This window comes from Salmo salar, chromosome ssa20 (genome assembly GCF_905237065.1).
Source record: "Salmo salar chromosome ssa20, Ssal_v3.1, whole genome shotgun sequence".
Classification (NCBI taxonomy): domain Eukaryota; kingdom Metazoa; phylum Chordata; class Actinopteri; order Salmoniformes; family Salmonidae; genus Salmo; species Salmo salar.
Genome location: NC_059461.1, coordinates 22,188,137 through 22,205,603, shown reverse-complemented (window position 1 = coordinate 22,205,603; position 17,467 = coordinate 22,188,137). Strand labels below are relative to the sequence as shown.

Below are 17,467 nucleotides of genomic sequence, written 5' to 3'. Positions count from 1 at the left end.
AAGTTCTACACCTGTTGTACTCTGCACATGTGACAAATAAAATTTGATTTGTGACAATATGTGCATTGGTTCTCAAGTGTGCCACTGATTTGAGAAAAGGCTTGTCTCACTCAAAATATTTTAGCCTGAATACATCAATGCAGCAGCCAGTGACAGGCTAGGCTGGGTCTATTTCAAAGATAATCCACAGGCTGGAACTGGACTGAGCAGTGCTCTATGGGTGCAGTCAAACAGAACCAGAGTAGAAGATAAATGGCATCCTATCTACTCTCTTTGCTATATAAGGATGAGAAAACAAAAGTACACCTTTGGGACTTTTTTTATTTTCCAAGTCTGTATGATACCATCTTACCAGAGAGCTGTGTTTTGAGGCAAAGAATATGAATACCTTTGACAGACTACCTGCAGCGACTTGTGAAGGTCAGCTCCCCTTTGTAGAGGACAGTGGGGCTGGTCAAATATACAATACCTTCAAAAAGTATTCACACCCCTCAACTTTAAACATTTTGTTGTTACAAAGTGGGATTAAAATGGATTTAATTGTCCTTTTGTCAACAATCCACACTGTCAACTCTGTCAAAGTGGAAGAAAAATATTTATTAATGAAAAAGAAAAAACACTCATCTTGATTAGATAAGTATTCAACACCGAGTCAATACGTGTTAGAATCACCTTTTGCAGCAATTACAGCTGTGAGTGTTTTTGGATAAGTCTAACATGCTGACCAGACCGGACACATCGCGTGCGCGAGCGTTGCAAAATAAATTTAGAAATCCATGTTATTCAATTATTGCACCCACACTGCTCGCACGCGCCAACGAGCGTCTGCGTTGCCAAGGGCTAAAATAGAAGTAATTCCTATTTCTGACGCAGATCGTGCTGCAAGTCCTGCCTCTCCCATCTCCTCATTGGTTTATAGAAGCAGGTACCCACGTGCCATCTCCTCATTGGTTATACCCACGTGGGTGATTGAACGACTAACTGTTTTGCCGGTTGTCGTGGTAATACTATGAAAGTGTAGATGCCAATCACCATATAAGTTCAAAGATGGGAAAAAGCCTGGAAGGAGATATGGCTAGAAACGATTCGGTTGACCGTTTTGTGTGGATTAATTGTCGGAGTAGAGGACCTTGTGAATTTCAGGTAAAATAACAATGTTTATATCCCAGGACAGATTAGCTAGCAACAGCAAGCTAGCTAAATAGGAAAAATTAGCTAGCAGGTGCAAACTAACTAGCTAAATTGCCATACATGTTTAATGCTTTTCAACCTGTCCCCAAATTAATGTAATTGATTCAGAGTTTGTTTTGATATTTTAACCTGCGTGTCATGACCACGTTTGGTGTAGGGGGACAAAATAAATGTATGCACGATAGCGCACGCGCGCAGCCGGTTTGGGTTCCGTGTATGATCTTTGTATACCTGAATTGTACATTTGCCCATTCTTTTAAAATTCTTCAAGCTCAGTCAAGTTGGTTGTTGATCATTGCTAGACAGCCATTTAAGTATTCCTATAGATTTAAGCCAATTTAAGTCAAAACTTTAACTAGGCCACTCAGGAACATTCAATGTCGTCTTGGTAAACTCCAGTGTAAATTTGGCCTTGTGCTTTACGATATATTCCTGCTGAATGGTAAATATCTCCCAGTTTTTCCCTCAAGGATTTTGCCTATGCTTAGCTCTATTCTATTCATTTTTTATCCTAAACGCCAAACATTTTCACTCAGGCCCCCCTTCCGGAATTGGGGAACATCCCACGCCGCCTTTATTTTTTTACATTTAACCTTTAAGTCAGTTAAGAACAAATTCTAATTTACAATGACGGCCTACCCCGGGCCAAACCCGGATGACGCTGGGCCAAGTAGGAGTCCCATAGGGCGGCGCACAGTCACGGCCAGATGTGATATAGCCTGGATTCGAACCAGGGACTGTAGTGACACCTCTTGCACTGAGATGCTGTGCTACTCGGGAGCAATATAGGAATATGAAGTGTGGTACTCAGTGATGTGTTGTATTCAGGACAAAAATATATATTTTCTTTGCCACATTTTTGCAGTATTAGTTTAGTGGCTTATTGCAAACAGGATGCATGTTTTAGATGATTTTTATTCTGTACAGGCTTCCTTTTCTCTCTGTCAGTTAGGTTAGTATTGTGGAGTAACTACAATGTTGTTAATCCATCCTCAGTTATCCTATCACAGCCATTCAACTCGGTAACTGTTTTAAAGTCACCATTGGCCTCATGGTGAAATCTCTAAGCAGTTTCCTTCCTCTCCGGCAACAAAGTATTGATACACCATCCAAAGCATAATTGATAACTTCACCATGATCAGAGGGACATTCAGTGTCCTTTCAGCTTTTTTTTTTTACCCATCTACCAATAGGTCAAATCCAGTCAGGGAGGCATTGGAAAACCTCCCTGGTCTTTGTGGTTGAAATTCACTTCATGATTGAGGGACCTTAGAGATAATTGTATGTGTGGGGTATAGAGATGGGGTAGTAATTCAAAAATCATGTTAATCACTATTGCACACAGTCCATGCAACTTATTTAGGCTTGCCATAATAAAGAGGTTGAATACTTATTGACTCAAGACATTTCAGCTTTTAATTGTTAAATAATTTGTAATTTTTTTTTATAATAATCTACATTATGGGTTATTGTGTGTAGATCAGCGACACAATCTCTATTTAATCAATTTTAAATTCAGGCTGCAACAACAAAATGTGGAAAAAGTCAAGGGGTGTGAATCGTTTTTGAAGGATCGAATCCCCGAGCCGACAAGATAAAAATCTGTTGTTCTGCCCCTGAGCAAGGCAGTTAAATTAACCCCCAACAACAACTGCTCCACGGGCACCGATGACATGGAGGTCGATTAAGGCAGCTCCGCGCACCTCTCTGATTCAGAGGGGTTGGGTTAAATGCGGAAGACACATTTCAGTTGAATGCATTCAGTTGTACAACTGACTAGGTATCCCACTTCCCTTTCACTCAAATTACATTTTTTTTAAGTTGTACGAATGTTGAATTTTTACAAATGATCCCTGTCTTGCTATCCTTTCCCTTCTCAAAAGTAATTGAACATGTTAAACATGCGCGACATACTGCTTAAGCAAAGCAACATTGGCTTGCTTGTCCTGTTTGCCTCGTGAGTCATGACTCCTGACCCTGACATCATCTTCTCAGCGACAGAATAAGGAACAGCAACACATCTCATTGAGAGATGAGATCAAGGAGATGGGTTTTCCCCTAACATGTGACATTTGAAATGTGTGACATTTATTATGGTGAACAGTATGACTGTGACATTGTGAAACTGTGGGTTGAAGAGGATGAGGAGTGGTTTAAATGGAAGATTTACTAGCATGATCTACCATGACAGGCTCTCAAGACATGCCATAGACACAGTAAGGATTAGCTGCTGCACTCCACTCACCAGCCGCTACAGCTGACCACATGACAAAGAACATCCCCACTGCAATCCTTTTGAGGGAGGAGGGCAGCAGGCCTCTGCGTTTGAGGATGGGGTCCACCACTTTGTCCTTAAGGGGGATCAGCATGAGAATAAGCACTGCGTCGAACATTGTCAGCCAGGCAGCAGGGAAGCGGAATGTGATCTGTCAGGAATCCAGAAGAAGACAAACATGAGAAACTATTTACAAGAAGTGCACAAGGCATGGAAAACAATACAGAGAATGTCAGTGCACTCCTGTCCAGTTCCTCAGGGGTGAGGGAGTGCTGTGCTGATGGCCTTGACACCGTGTTGGCGCCCTCAGCTGGATAGAACTAAAACTGAACCAAAACTGAAGTTAAATATATTCAAATAAAAAAATGAAAGTATCATTTAAATTTCACAAAATCTATTGCACACAAACTAAATCTGGTAAAACCATCTAAAGAACAATGAATCATGTATTAGAATAATTCAGAGTTACATGGGTAACATATTGTCCCAGCAGCAAGTGTGTTAGGGTGAAATGATAGACTGTTGCAGTGGCAATTAGTGTTAGCAAAAGACCAGAGATGGAGAAATTATTATTATCATCATCAAGAAGTCCATTGGCAGAACATTCTTTGAAATTATACATACGAATACACTGGATAACAAATTAATCCACATGGACAACAAAATGTGTTATTTGAAACATAGCATTTTCTTTCAATTGTAGGCTACAGGAAACTGCAAGGCGTAGTCCTTATTTATTTTGCAATTCAAATGTTAAGTGCCTCCTGATCTCCCAAAACATCTCTAGTTTTAAACATCTGACGGTCCCGTTTATTCCCCGATTGAATTTACATTTCTTAGACTAACCGCTGATAATTTATACATTGTGCCTTTGAGGTTTGAGAGTATGTCTGCCCCCCCCCCTCATTATCATATCCGAAACATGAAAGTGTGCTAAGAATTTGCACCCGGGTGAGTCTAGTTTGATTGGCAGAGGTGCCCCAGTAGCCACGACTCAGTAGCGACCAGAGGGGGAGCACATTAATATCGGTAAGTGTTAATTAAGCAGAAAAACTTCCCACAGTGGAATGGCTCTTCATCCTGCAGCTACTCTTCCCTTGGACTGAGTACGCAGAGAAGTGACCCTAAAAACACAGGTGGACCAAACTTTTGAGAGTGTTGGTTTTTACTCAAGAAGTCTCTGCACTTTGGAAGACTAGGATTAATGAAATAATTACTTATTACACTTTTGGACTTTTCTGTCCATTACCTTACAATGTGCAATTGTCAAGAAAGTAATTGAACCAGAAAGAATACACATGACTGCCTCTCTACTGTACCCATTTGGCCTTGCCTCAACACTTACACATTAAAACTAACTGGGAGGGGAAAATACTAGAAAACTAAATTATTTATTTATTATTTAGGGTTATATTCTGGCCAGTAATATAAAATCTTCCATTTCCGCTTTGATGTCTTCATTGCTTGCCCTTGCTTTGCCAAGCTTACCCTGGCTACCTGCTCTCAGCTATCATCAGAGTAGGATATGATTTCCTGAAAAAATATATTCTCTGTAAATTACAGCTCAAATGTATCTCCAGAATTAAAGGTGCACAACATCACTGTGGTAAAGATATCTAATCTCACTTCCATTTTCAATTTGATGACTGCTTAGAATATGGTAAAAGCACTTCCTTTTTTTTGGAAACAGAAATACTACATGCTGAGAATTAAAATAAGCAATAACATTTCCTGTTTAAATGATACTTGAATGTAAAGACCATTTCATAAAATCACTTGCTGAGAAATGGCCATTTCACCTGAAAGCTGTTTTGACAGATAGTATTGAAATACAAATGAAAAACAGAATAAGTGGCATGTTTTTGCTCTTTTTTAGATCTGTAAAAAAAGGGGCAACCTGCAGTTGCTACATATATTTTTGGACATAAAAATGCATACGTACCCATTGAATCTTGAAGAATATAACTTATAAATGCCTCATGAGCTTAGTTCAAAAGTCGTACCCCATCAGAACACAAAATATAGGACTATTGGTCTCCAATGTTTGTAAACAAAGTAAAAGTAAACAAACACTATTGCCTCAAAACATGGTTAAAACTATAGTGTTGATATCATGCATGGTCAGTCCTTGCATCCATAGCTCTGTCTATGAATTTGAGAGTGGTTACGTTTCTCAAGCCCCATCCCTCGACTTTTTACCGAAACAGTGGCAGGGAGCGGTTTTGTTATTGTTTCAACTGTGGATTTCCCCCTTTAAGATGGTGGATGTTTTAGCACCATAGAATGTGTGGTTAAAGAGTTTCAGTTCACATTTTAGCCTACATACTTCCCTTACCACCCTATGCATGTTCAAATGCCTGACAGACTTTGAATCTAAAAGTAGCAACAAACCCAAACAGGTGCTAGTCTCTTAACCATTTGTAGTCAAAGTATGTGATGCAGATTAACCAAACACTTCACATAAACTACTCCCTGGGAGATAATGGGACACACACTACAACAGAAGATATATGGCCTAGTCTAGTCAGAGGCATCACCCAGGAAAAAAAAATGTCTGACCGAAGCACAAGAGACAACGGAAAACCAGGTTGTTTATCTGTGATTAGGGACTGGGTCAAACTTTTGATTTAATCCTCAGGGGTTTTAGCAACCTTGACTGCTTCCAGCTGTTGTCTCTGATGCTTTTTTCACTGGCCTACTGACTCATCTCTACTCTACAGGGAAACAAATCCTTCCCATTCTAAATCAGGTGAGACAGAGACAGCCAACTGGACCTGTGGGCTGTCTGCCAACAAACAAAACGTGATATTTAACCTTCAAGTTTGAGTAATGCCCAAAATGTGACAGACTATGTTTTATAGCATTTGTTCAGAGCAAAACATTTACTACCCACTGGGCAAAGACTGGTTGAATCAATGTTGTTTCCACGTCATTTCAACAAAACAATTCAATGTGATGCCGTTGAATCAACGTGGAAAACTGATTGGATTTGCAAAAAGTCGTCAACGGAAGGGATTCAGTCGTTTTTTCACCTAACTTGTAACCTAGATCCAATGACATGGTGAATGTTTTTGCTGATTTCACATTAGTTGTCAATTCAACCAAATGTAAATCAAAACTACATATTGAAATTACATCTCTGCCTAGTGGGAATAATCATAGCACACATGCAGGCAAATCAGCTGGGGTTCAATTTGAGATTACCTGGAGGGTGCCGTCACTGCTGTTGGTGCCTGTGCTGGTGTCAGGAATCCTTAGATGTAGGCTCTGGAGGAAATATGTTGTCTGCATCTACAGAACAGTGAAAAGAAAATTCCTATTTCTTAACTGATGGCATTTTGCTGCAAAAACACTGAAAAAACCTACTGTACTTGATCCTGATGTAATTAATGTTGCTTAGATCTATGAAAACGAAAGGAGGGGAATAGATAAATAAATCTCTCACCTGAAAGTATACAGTCCAGTATGGGATAAGAGCAAAGAACACCGGGAGAACTTTAAGCATTGCTTTCACCTCCTCCACCTTCTCCTCAGGGAATCTCCCTCCATATGTCACCTTGGCACTGTCCAGCATGGTCGGTTTAGCCCTTAACAAGAGAAGAAATACAACACATTTTAACAACTTTAAAGACATACAAAGTTGTTACTGCATGTTTTGATAAGGGCCATACAATTTAGTAAATATCCCATAAACAAACTCAGCTACAATTCAACTAAATTCTGGAGTTAAGAGACTTAAATTTGGTATTTTTTGTGAATGTCTCTCCTTTAAAATAACAGCACTTCTAGTGAAAGGGCAGAAATGTTATACTAAAGCCTATAATCCCCATCTCTGGATAAAAAGCCTTAATAAGGAATTCTTGAAAGGCTGCAGGATTGACCAACTTAAAATATTCAATGTCAAGTTTTTGGACTGATTGTGCTACTTAGGTTCAAAGTCAAGCAACAGAACTTTGGAATAACTTTCCTCCACCACGAATGATGATGAACGCCAGGAAAAAAATAAAATAAAAATACTTCTACAGTACAGGCTGGGGATCAAAGAAAGGTTTAACATAAAGGGCTACCAGCAAAACCAAGTGGTGCGATCTTGGACCAGAGAAGCACCATACCATACATAGACACACGCTTTTATCCAAAGCGACTTAGTCATTTTACATATGGGGGGTGCTGGGAATGGAACCCACAACCCTGGCGTTGCAAGCGCCATACTCTACTAACTTAGCCAAACAGGAGCGCAGAGCCTTATTTTTTTTATCCTAACGTAGATTTGAAGATGTTTGCTATAAAGTTAAGAGTATTGGGTGTCCATCGAGATCAGAGAGAGCCCAGCCTCATTCACACCCTTGATCTAGCCCACATCCAGCTACTGATATAGTATTACTAAGTAAGAGCAACACAATGGTGATCTGGCTGGCCCCTCTTACCGTAGCAGGTTGGGCTCTTTGGGCTGTGCAGTGCAGCAGGCGTAACCCAGGATCTTGAACATATCAGTGAAGGCACTACCGTCAGCTGGCTTGTTGATGAAGACTGTACGCCCCAGCAGGAACACCAGGAAGGAGACACCCAGGCACACGGCTGGGATGATGTACCCCAACTGGAAGTTGATGTTCTGCTGGATATAAGCCACGCCACCTAGGGACAAGATGGCCCCTAGGTTGATGCACCAGTAGAACCAGTTGAAGAACCTGCGAGTGGCCTCTGGGCCACGATCTTTTACCTGTGAGGCAAAATGGGTTGTCATGGCAACCAATATCATTCAACCTCTGCAATCCGTCAGCCTTTAGAAAAAAAACTGAATTGTAGTATTATAATCAAACTCAATAGGCTAGACCTAAAATGGGCATGCATGGCCATCTAAAATAAACAGTAGGCCTAATCATCATTCAATCTTGGACCATTAAATAAGAATTTGTTCTTAACTTACTTGCCTAGTTAAATAAAGGTCAAATAAAAATAAAATAAATTAGTGTATAACTACCATGTGATGCAGCCTACAGTGCTAATATATTCCTTCTATTCCGTGCTTCAAAAAAGGGGAAGTAACCTTGTGAAAAGCAATGACTGTCCGCTAAATCATGAATGGGTTAATCTAATAATGTTTTGAAGGTGAACAACTAATTCTACTCAATGGCATGACCATTTTACCCAAATATTACTTTTGTATCCCACATGAAACATTTAACAATCAAAATGAAAGTGTCTAAACCAATCACACACTAAAAATGTGGCAAGCAAAAACAATTGAAAATCATATGACGATGGAATTGAAATCTGTGCTAATCAAAGTCACCACCTCTGAAAACTATTTTGGCCAGCCTGGTTTAGCTAGATTTGAATAACAATGACCCCTTTCAGAGATTTCCCACTGAAATGGGCTTTCCTCCTTCATGACGGGTCTTATAGGTAGGCCTAATACTTCATTTCGATGAGAAAAAGAATGAGACACATGTGAGTTTCGCTTCCTATGCTGATGTAAAATTACTCATCTAGCATTCTTCTCAGCCTTAGATGACTGGTGTGTTGACCAGATTGATGGCATTACCCAAATGTAAACCTCATGATACAAATTGCCAATGGCTACAACTAGCAGGGGTCTTGCGGATTGAGTGATCATGGTAAACCTAGAGAGATGACAGGCATAGTACATCAAACATTTTCCTATTCCACGATTACCCTTTCAGTCCATATACAAGGCTGACCAAAGTAAGATCTTGTTAGAACCTTTCAGGCGTTATAAATTAGGCTGTGTTAGACGGGATCGCATTAGCAACAGTGTTAAGCATAATACATTGAGCATTCATTAAGTTTTCATAAGAGATCTTACAGAGATTGCTTTGTTCAGTCATAAGATATACTGTACCTGGTCTGCCCCAAATGGAGTGATGTTAGATTTCACTGTTCCCACACCAAGGGCAATGAGAACAAGGGCAGTGTAGATCACTGGCCCACAGTAAGGTGCCCGTGTGGGGCAGTTCACATTGCTTGGAAGGGTACCGTTTGTGCTCAAACACTCAGCCGGTTGCACTGGAAATGCCATTTCATCACCACACAGGGTATTCCGGGAGTCTGTACTTGCGATAAATGGGAAAAACAGCATGCCAAGAAAGTACAGGATCAAACTGCCAGCAATGGTCCAGAACTTTCCCAGATATGCATCTGCCAGCCAGCCACCAAATGGTGAGATCAGGTATGTAACCCCCATGAACATCAGTGGTGCCTGGCTGGCCTGAGTTCCCTCCCAATAAAATGGGCTACTGTTGAGGAAAAGGACCAGGTTGGAAGTGATGCCATAGAATGCCACTCGTTCCAATGATTCTGCCAGCAGAATAGTCGCACATGCCAGTCTTCTGCCCTGGAACACTGACACAGGCCTGTTCACAGTCACAGAGCTGCTGTCCAAAAGAGGGGTGCTCTCACTGGCATTCCTGCTGGCCATCTTCTGCTGACTTGTTGACTTGAAATGTTCACTGGAAAAACGTCAAACCTAAACAAAATGAACACGGGATGATAAAAATACAACGATACTAGGTGTTAAGATGTTGGAGAGATTACAACAGGGTGGTCCAGTTCAGTTTGAGAGATACTTGTTTTCTTAGATAGCTAAGTAAGGCATGGAATATTTGCTAGTTTACAAAGTTTGGTGTGGTTCATGACATCGGCATGCTAGCTTTAGCACGATGATTAACATCATAACACTGAGAAGTAGCATACAGTACCTTTAATGAATGACACACGTTCCAACGTCTGCCATTTAGCCTCTTATCCTAACAGTTTTCTTGCTCGACCTGACACAAAATCAATGTGATAAGAAAAGAGAATATCTAGCAAGCTAGCTACTCGCGTAACTGTAATGAACCTGACACTCACACTGCCTGACACAGCACTGGCGCGTGACTGTAAGCTCCTTCAGCAGTCTAAATTGTGCTTGTTCCCGAATAACATAAACAGATTAAACGACTTCACATAACACTACTGACGGTTTGAGCGACAGAGGCAGTCAATCCCTACTTTTACACATTTGTGATTCGTGCAGTTGTTGCGTTGTTTAGATGCACATAGTTGAGTCATCTTAATTCCTCCCACTGTCGTATTTTAGCCTAGATCCATTGGCCAGAATGGTAACATACTTATAATCTATTGGTCGAAAAGGAGCCATTCAATACTAACACTTCCTGCAGGGCTTGCAGTTCCTCTTTCTTTTGAGTAGAGAGTGTCATGAATGAAAATCAGATTACTCAAAATGGAATGAAACAAATTAATAAACATAGCCATATAAATAATTATATAGCTATATTGTTTTTTTTAATGGTCGCTAGGCTTTTTCTGGAGGGGGCAGAGAGAGCGTTCCTCGTGTCCAGGGGAACATTATGAAAGACGGACTGTCATTTGTAAACAGTCCCACGTGTGCCAACGATGACGTAGCTCATGGTGTCAACAGGATGAGCTATAAACAGCCTGTAACTCAGGCAACTCTACACTAATTGAACATTCTTTTTATATCTAACCTCTATTCAAATTGTAAATGTAGAGACGGCCCTGGGTGTAGCTATGAAATTGCTATTTCTTGCATGCCTCAGTCCAAAAACGGGAAACTGCACCACAGCCGAGAGAATAAGGTAACGTTAGCGAGCTAGTTTTTGGGTTGTCTTGAAAATAAGGAAGTAACGTTAACGTGCTAGCTAGCTCACTGTCAGGAAAATGTGGATCATTAAATATTGGAAACCGGAGCTCAATTAATTTACCTAGCATATAATAAGGAATCATAGTATGTTGGATCTGCAATACATGCCCAGTATTGGCCAATGATTTCCATTGCCAGAGCCATGTATTTATCGAAATGCACGACTCTGGTCAGTACCCACCTCACCTGTCATTGGTTGTCAAATCTATTGGCTAACTTCAGCTGGATCAACGCTCCCATCGGGGAATCAGTTGTGATCAATCAAAAACATTAACGTGTAGAGACTGATGATAACCTGTGGAGGTAGAGGGGGGTTCGTTTCCGGAGAAATGTCAGTGCCGAACTGCCGATGAAGTGAACATAACAGAATAAATGAATTAAAGTATTTTGTTGATAGGAGATTGGAGGTGGAGTAAAATGGCGGAAGTGGATGCTGAGTTCAAATCAAGCAGCGAGTTGAGTAAAGTTGGTGAAGATGAATGTCCTGAATGGACAACCGTAGTTTTGAAAACTGGATCAAAAAGGAAATTGTCTAAAATGAGAGTGGAGGATACGTCTATGAATGATAATGATTCACATCTTCTTTGGATGCGTTTGTTGAGTAAGGATGCGTATGTGGGAAACCCATTTGAGGTGTCAAATGGTGAAGTATATGCTGGGAAAAGTGTCAGAGTGACCAGGACTCTGTCAGAGTGACCAGGAGTGGTCTTATTTTGATTCATTGTATTTCTGAAGAACAGAGGAAGATTGCAGTGGGCCTCAAAATTATCCCGACAACAGAAGTTTTGTGCTTTGAACTTCAGAGTAGACCACCTGTCAAAGGAGTCATCTCAGTGGTGACCACGGATGTTCAGGTTGAATACCTGAAGAGAATTCCTGGTGTGGTTGGTGCCCGGCGTTTGACCTGCTGGGTGACTGGAGAAAATGAAGAAAGTCTCTGGCGGTCCTTTTGTTTTTTGATAAAGAGCATCTACCTATGCATGTGAAGCTTGGTTATGTAAGATGCGTTGTAAGAGCTTTTGTTCCCAAACTACTGCAGTGTAAGAACTGTAAAGGTTTTGGCAATGTTTCAAGTGTGTGTAGACGGATGGAGTATACTGAAAAACGTTGTGTAGAAGGACGACGGACTTGCAATTGTGGTGGGGATCATGATCCCGAGTTCCTGGGGTGAAGGAGTTTGAGGTGGCAAAAGTTAGAGCGACCAATCGAATCTCGTATGCGGAGGCGATTAAAAGATTGGAGAAAACAAGTAATCCTAGTGAAGTAATCCTAGGTAGTGGATCCACCACAGCCTGTTGTAAATGTTTGCTGTCAGTCAAAAGATGCCCTGTGTTAAAAAGGAAGATTTTTTGTGGCGTTCATTGCCACAGTTATAAACTGTATGGCTCAAGTCTCAAAGAAGTCTAAGAAACTGGACATTATTGTGGCTGCAGCAGAAATGTTTTTAGGACTTAAGAATTTTACATCTGAAGACTAGCAAGGGGTACTGGCGCCAGAAGACGGCCCGCCCGCCCTCCCAGGCTCCCCTTTAGCCTCTGTAGGGATCAGATCTGTTTATTTTTATAACAGTGAAGTTGTTTTATTTATTTTAAGTAGTTTTTTTGCTAGTAGTTCCATTTTTTGGGGGGGAATTCTTTTTCCATCCCGCACAGTAGGTGGCGGAATGCACATTTAAATGGTTGCCAATATACCATAGAAGAAGTAGTGCTCCCAACTAGCTAGCTATCCAGTTAACCTACACATAGAGATATAGCTATAGTGCTAGTTAACTGTAAGCTACAATCTTTTCATTTCAGGGCACACATTGAATCAGCGGGTCACACCTGTGAGCTTCGAGATGCTGCGGATTTCAAGTCATCGGCAGAGGTGGCCAGTTTGATAGAACAGAAGCCACCCTTCGAGGGTGCTATTGCCATTCACCTGTTCAAAGGAGGCAGGCTCCTTCTAGGTGAAGCTACAGTACCTTCAGAAAGTATTCATTCCCGTTGACTTATTCCACATTTTGTTGTGTTACAGCCTGAATTCTGAATTGATTAAATCTATTTTTTACACACAATTCCCCATAATTAGCCTTCCCTGTAGCTCAGTTGGTAGAGCATGGTGTTTGCAACGCCAGGGTTGTGGGTTCGATTCCCACGGGGGGCCAGCACAGAAAAAAAAAAGTATGAAATTGTATGCATTCACTACTGTAAGTCGCTCTGGATAAGAGCGTCTGCTAAATGACTAAAATGTAAATGTAAAAAAATAATAACAAAGTGACAACATTTTTTTAGAAATGTTTGCTTATTTATTGAAAATGAAATACAGAACCTCATTTACATCAGTATTCAAACCCCTTTGCTATGACACTTCAAATTGATCTCGGATGCATCCCATTTCCTTTGATCATCCTTGAGATGTCACTACAATTTGATTGGAGTCCACCTGTGACTAGGGATGCATATTTTGGGGAATATTCAGAGGTCGAAACTTTCCGTGGGAATTAACGGGAATATATGTGAATTAACGGAAATGTATGCAAATTAATATTAATACCATTTAAATGTAGATGTTTTTTTGCATTGATTTACAGTTGAAGTCGGAAGTTTACATACATCTTAGCCAAATACATTTAAACTCAGTTTTTCACAATTCCTGACATTTAATCCAAGTAAACATTCCCTGTCTTAGGTCAGTTAGGATCACCACTTTATTTTAAGAATGTGAAATATCAGAATAATAGTAGAATAAATGATTTATTTCAGCTTTTATTTCTTTCATCACATTCCCAGTGGGTCAGAAGTTTACATATACTCAATTAGTATTTGGTAGCATTGCCTTTAAATTGTTTAACTTGCGTCAAACGTTTTGGGTAGCTTTCCACAAGGTTCCCACAATAAGTTGGGTGAATTTTGGCCTATTCCTCCTGACAGAGCTGGTGTAACTGTGTCAGGTTGTAGGCCTCCTTGCTTGCACACGCTTTTCCAGTTCTGCCCACAAATGTGCTATAGGAGTGAGGTCAGGTATTTGTGATGACCACTCCAATACCTTGACTGTTGTCCTTAAGCCATTTTGTCACAAATTTGGAAGTATGCTCAGGGTCATTGTTCATTTGGAAGACCCATTTGCGACCAAGCTTTAACTTCCTGACTGATGTCTTGAGATGTTGCTTCAAATATCCACATAATTTTCCTTCCTCATGAAGCCATCTATTTTATGAAGTGCACCAGTCCCTCCTGCAGCAAAGCATCCCCACAACATGATGCTGCCACCTCTGTGCTTCATGGTTGGGATGGTGTTCTTTGGCTTGCAAGCCTCCCCCTTTTTCCTCCAAACATTACAATGGTCTTTATGGCCAAACAGTTCAAACCAGAGGACATTTCTCCAAAAAGTACGATCTTTGTCCCCATGTGCAGTTGCAAACTGTAGTCTAGCTTTTTAATGGCGGTTTTGGAGCAGTGGCTTCTTCCTTGCTGAGCAGTCTTTCAGGTTATGTCGATAGGACTCGTTTTACAGTGGATATAGTTACTTTTGTACCTGTTTCCTCCAGCATCTTCACAAGGTCCTTTGCTGTCGTTCTGGGATTGATTTGCACTTTTTGCACCAAAGTACGTTCAACTCTAGGAGACAGAACGCGTCTCCTTCCTGAGCGGTATGACGGCTGCGTGGTTCCATGGTGTTTATACTTGCGTACTATTGTTTGTACAGATGAACGTGGTACCTTCTGGCATTTGGAAATTGCTCCCAAGGATGAACCAGACTTGTGGAGGACTATCATTTTCTTTCTGATGTCTTGACTGATTTCTTTTGATTTTCTTATGATGTCAAGCCAAGAAACACTGAGTTTGAAGGTAGGCCTTGAAATACATCCACAGATACACCTCCAATTGACTCAAATGATGTCAATTAGTCTATCAGAAGCGATTAAATCCATGACATAATTTTCAGGAATTTTCCAAGCTGTTTAAAGGCACAGTCAACTTAGTGTATGTAAACTTCTGACCTGCTGGATTTGTGATGCAGTGAATTATAAGTGAAATAATCTGTCTGTAAACAATTGTTGGAAAAATGACTTGAGTCATGCACAAAGTAGATGTCTTAACCGACTTGCCAAAACTATAGTTTGTTAACAAGAAATTTGTGGAGTGGTTGAAAAACGGGTTTTAATGACTCCAACCTAAGTGTATGTAAACTTCTGACTTCAACTGTATTTACCATATCATATGGAGACAGAAACATAAACCTTTTACCTTATCATAAGTAGACATAATTGCAAATGAATAAATCCTTCCAATATAAATTTTAAAAAAACAATTTAGTTACGAATTTAACTTTAATGAAATGAGTTGACTCTTCACATGGGATGGTTTCACTGAACAACAAAGGGAAGGGAATATTGAATGATCCATTGCATCTCCCAAAAATGTTTTCAACATACATCTGTAAAATGATAGTCTAGAAACTAAAGCTTTGGTTGTCTTCCTCTCAGGCTTCCATGTCTTCTCCCTGGACCTCCTCAATGTCCACCTCTTGAACATCAGACTCTGAGGCCTCGTCTTCACTGTCACTTTCCAACCTTTTTGAGGATGGCTTGTTGTCAGGCTCAAAATGCCTAATTTGCCCGGCTGGCCACCAATTTTTCAACCCTTGTATTGGTCACCCTGTTGGGTGCTTTGGTGTGTGTGTGTTCCCAAACAAAGACCATTTGCGCTCTGAGGTGGCTGATGTTGGTGGGATTTGGAGGATGATGGAGGCAACAGGGGAAAGAGCCTCAGATCCACAAAGTCCCTTCCACCAGATGGCTGATGAGATATGTTGGCACGACTGCCACATTGCATCTCCATCCCAAAGCCTTTGCTTGGAAGTGTACTTCGCCAGACTTCCAGGAACCTTGCCCTCATCCAGGCCAAGGTGGCGAGACACGGTAGTGATGACACCATAGGCTTTGTTGATCTCTGCACCAGACAGGATGCTCTTGCCAGAATACTTGGGGTCCAACATGTACGCTGCAACATGTATGGGTTTCAGGCAGAAGTCTTCACGCTTTTTGATGTATTTCAGAACTGCAGTTTCCTCTGCTTGGAGCAACAGTGAAGTGGGCAGGGCAGTACGGATTTCTTCTCTTACATCTGCAAGCAGAGTCTGAATATCAGACAGGATGGCATTGTCTACCTCAATCCATGCAATGGCTACTGCAATAGGTTTCAGGAGTTTTTCAGGCTGCTTACCACTCTCTCCAAAAATACATAATCCAGGAGGATCCTCTTGATGGAGCTGTCCATATCGGCAGACTGTGATGTGGCCATTTCTTGGAGCGACTCCTTCCCCTCCAGGAGACTGTCAGACATGATGACAACACCACCCCATAAAAACTCAGTTTAGCTGGCGCGCTTCAGTCAATAATCCACTCAGTTTCCCTCCTTTAAAATGAATCCCAAACATTACCAATAAACTTATCCAAAGTCAATCAACGTTTCTAATCAAATACGCAAATAAACAATACAATTTAAGACGGAGAATCGTTATTGTCTTTAACAGAGAAAAATACCAAAGAACGCGCTCTCATTCACGCGCTTGGAAACACTACAGCCAAAATGGGAGCCACCTAGAAAAACAACAAAAATTTCTGGCTCGTTTTTCCAAAAACCAGCCTGAAACTCTTTCTAAAGACTGTTGACATCTAGTGGAAGCCCTAGGAACTGCAATCGGGCACGATTTCGCCCTATTATAAAAGTGCCAGCTATTGAAATCAGTGGTAGGATGATATTTTTTTTAGGTTTGTCCTCGGGGTTTTGCCTGCCATTTCAGTTCTGTTATACTCACAGACATTATTTTAACAGGTTTAGAAACTTTAGAGTGTTTTCTATCCACATCTACCAATTATATGCATATCCTAGCTTCTGGGCCTGAGTAGCAGGCAGTTCACTTTGGGCAAGCTTTTCATCCGTACGTCAAAATCCCGCCCCCTATCCCAAAGAAGTTAACAAGTTAGAAATTATTTAAACACACTTTACTGTAGGCTACTATTTACTAGTTAACAAAAATGTATGTCATTTAAAATATATTCACCCCACCCAGTATTGTAATCAAAACTTACCAGAAAGCATGTAGTCCTTGGCCCAGACAGTGTAGTAGTGTGGGCTCAATAGCATCTCACCAGTGTGCAAGATCTTGAGAATCAGCTGTACATGTGATGGAAGAGTGCACAGCATATGTGATGGAAGAACGCACTGTGCATGCAGAGGGTTGCAATTCCATTGAACTGGGGCTAGTTTCATCAAAATATGCCAGAAGACCTAGAATTGCTTTATGTGTATCCCACGAAAAGGGTTCACTGT

General features: G+C 40.8%; 2 protein-coding genes across 3 annotated transcripts in view; one reads left to right on the top strand and one right to left on the bottom strand.

The window, feature by feature from the left end:
- The window catches only part of slc15a4 (solute carrier family 15 member 4), a 39,686-nt gene extending 29,146 nt beyond the window's left edge, over positions 1–10,540 (bottom strand). Inside the window, exons 1-6 of the mRNA XM_014160265.2 lie at positions 10,186–10,540; positions 9,330–9,953; positions 7,894–8,186; positions 6,912–7,053; positions 6,671–6,757; positions 3,437–3,617 (exon numbers count right to left, since the gene is read on the bottom strand). Of these exons, the coding sequence (XP_014015740.2) occupies positions 3,437–3,617; positions 6,671–6,757; positions 6,912–7,053; positions 7,894–8,186; positions 9,330–9,905 (1,279 nt within the window). The 5' untranslated portion in view covers positions 9,906–9,953; positions 10,186–10,540. The remainder of the gene's footprint in view (positions 1–3,436; positions 3,618–6,670; positions 6,758–6,911; positions 7,054–7,893; positions 8,187–9,329; positions 9,954–10,185) is intronic.
- A 176-nt stretch (positions 10,541–10,716) lies between these two features.
- The window catches only part of glt1d1 (glycosyltransferase 1 domain containing 1), a 42,065-nt gene continuing 35,314 nt past the window's right edge, over positions 10,717–17,467 (top strand). Inside the window, exons 1-2 of one of the 2 annotated variants that reach the window (XM_045703083.1) lie at positions 10,717–11,085; positions 12,947–13,122. In XM_045703083.1, the coding sequence (XP_045559039.1) occupies positions 11,018–11,085; positions 12,947–13,122 (244 nt within the window). In that variant the 5' untranslated portion in view covers positions 10,717–11,017. The remainder of the gene's footprint in view (positions 11,086–12,946; positions 13,123–17,467) is intronic. The other variant, XM_014160266.2, reaches the window with a different exon arrangement.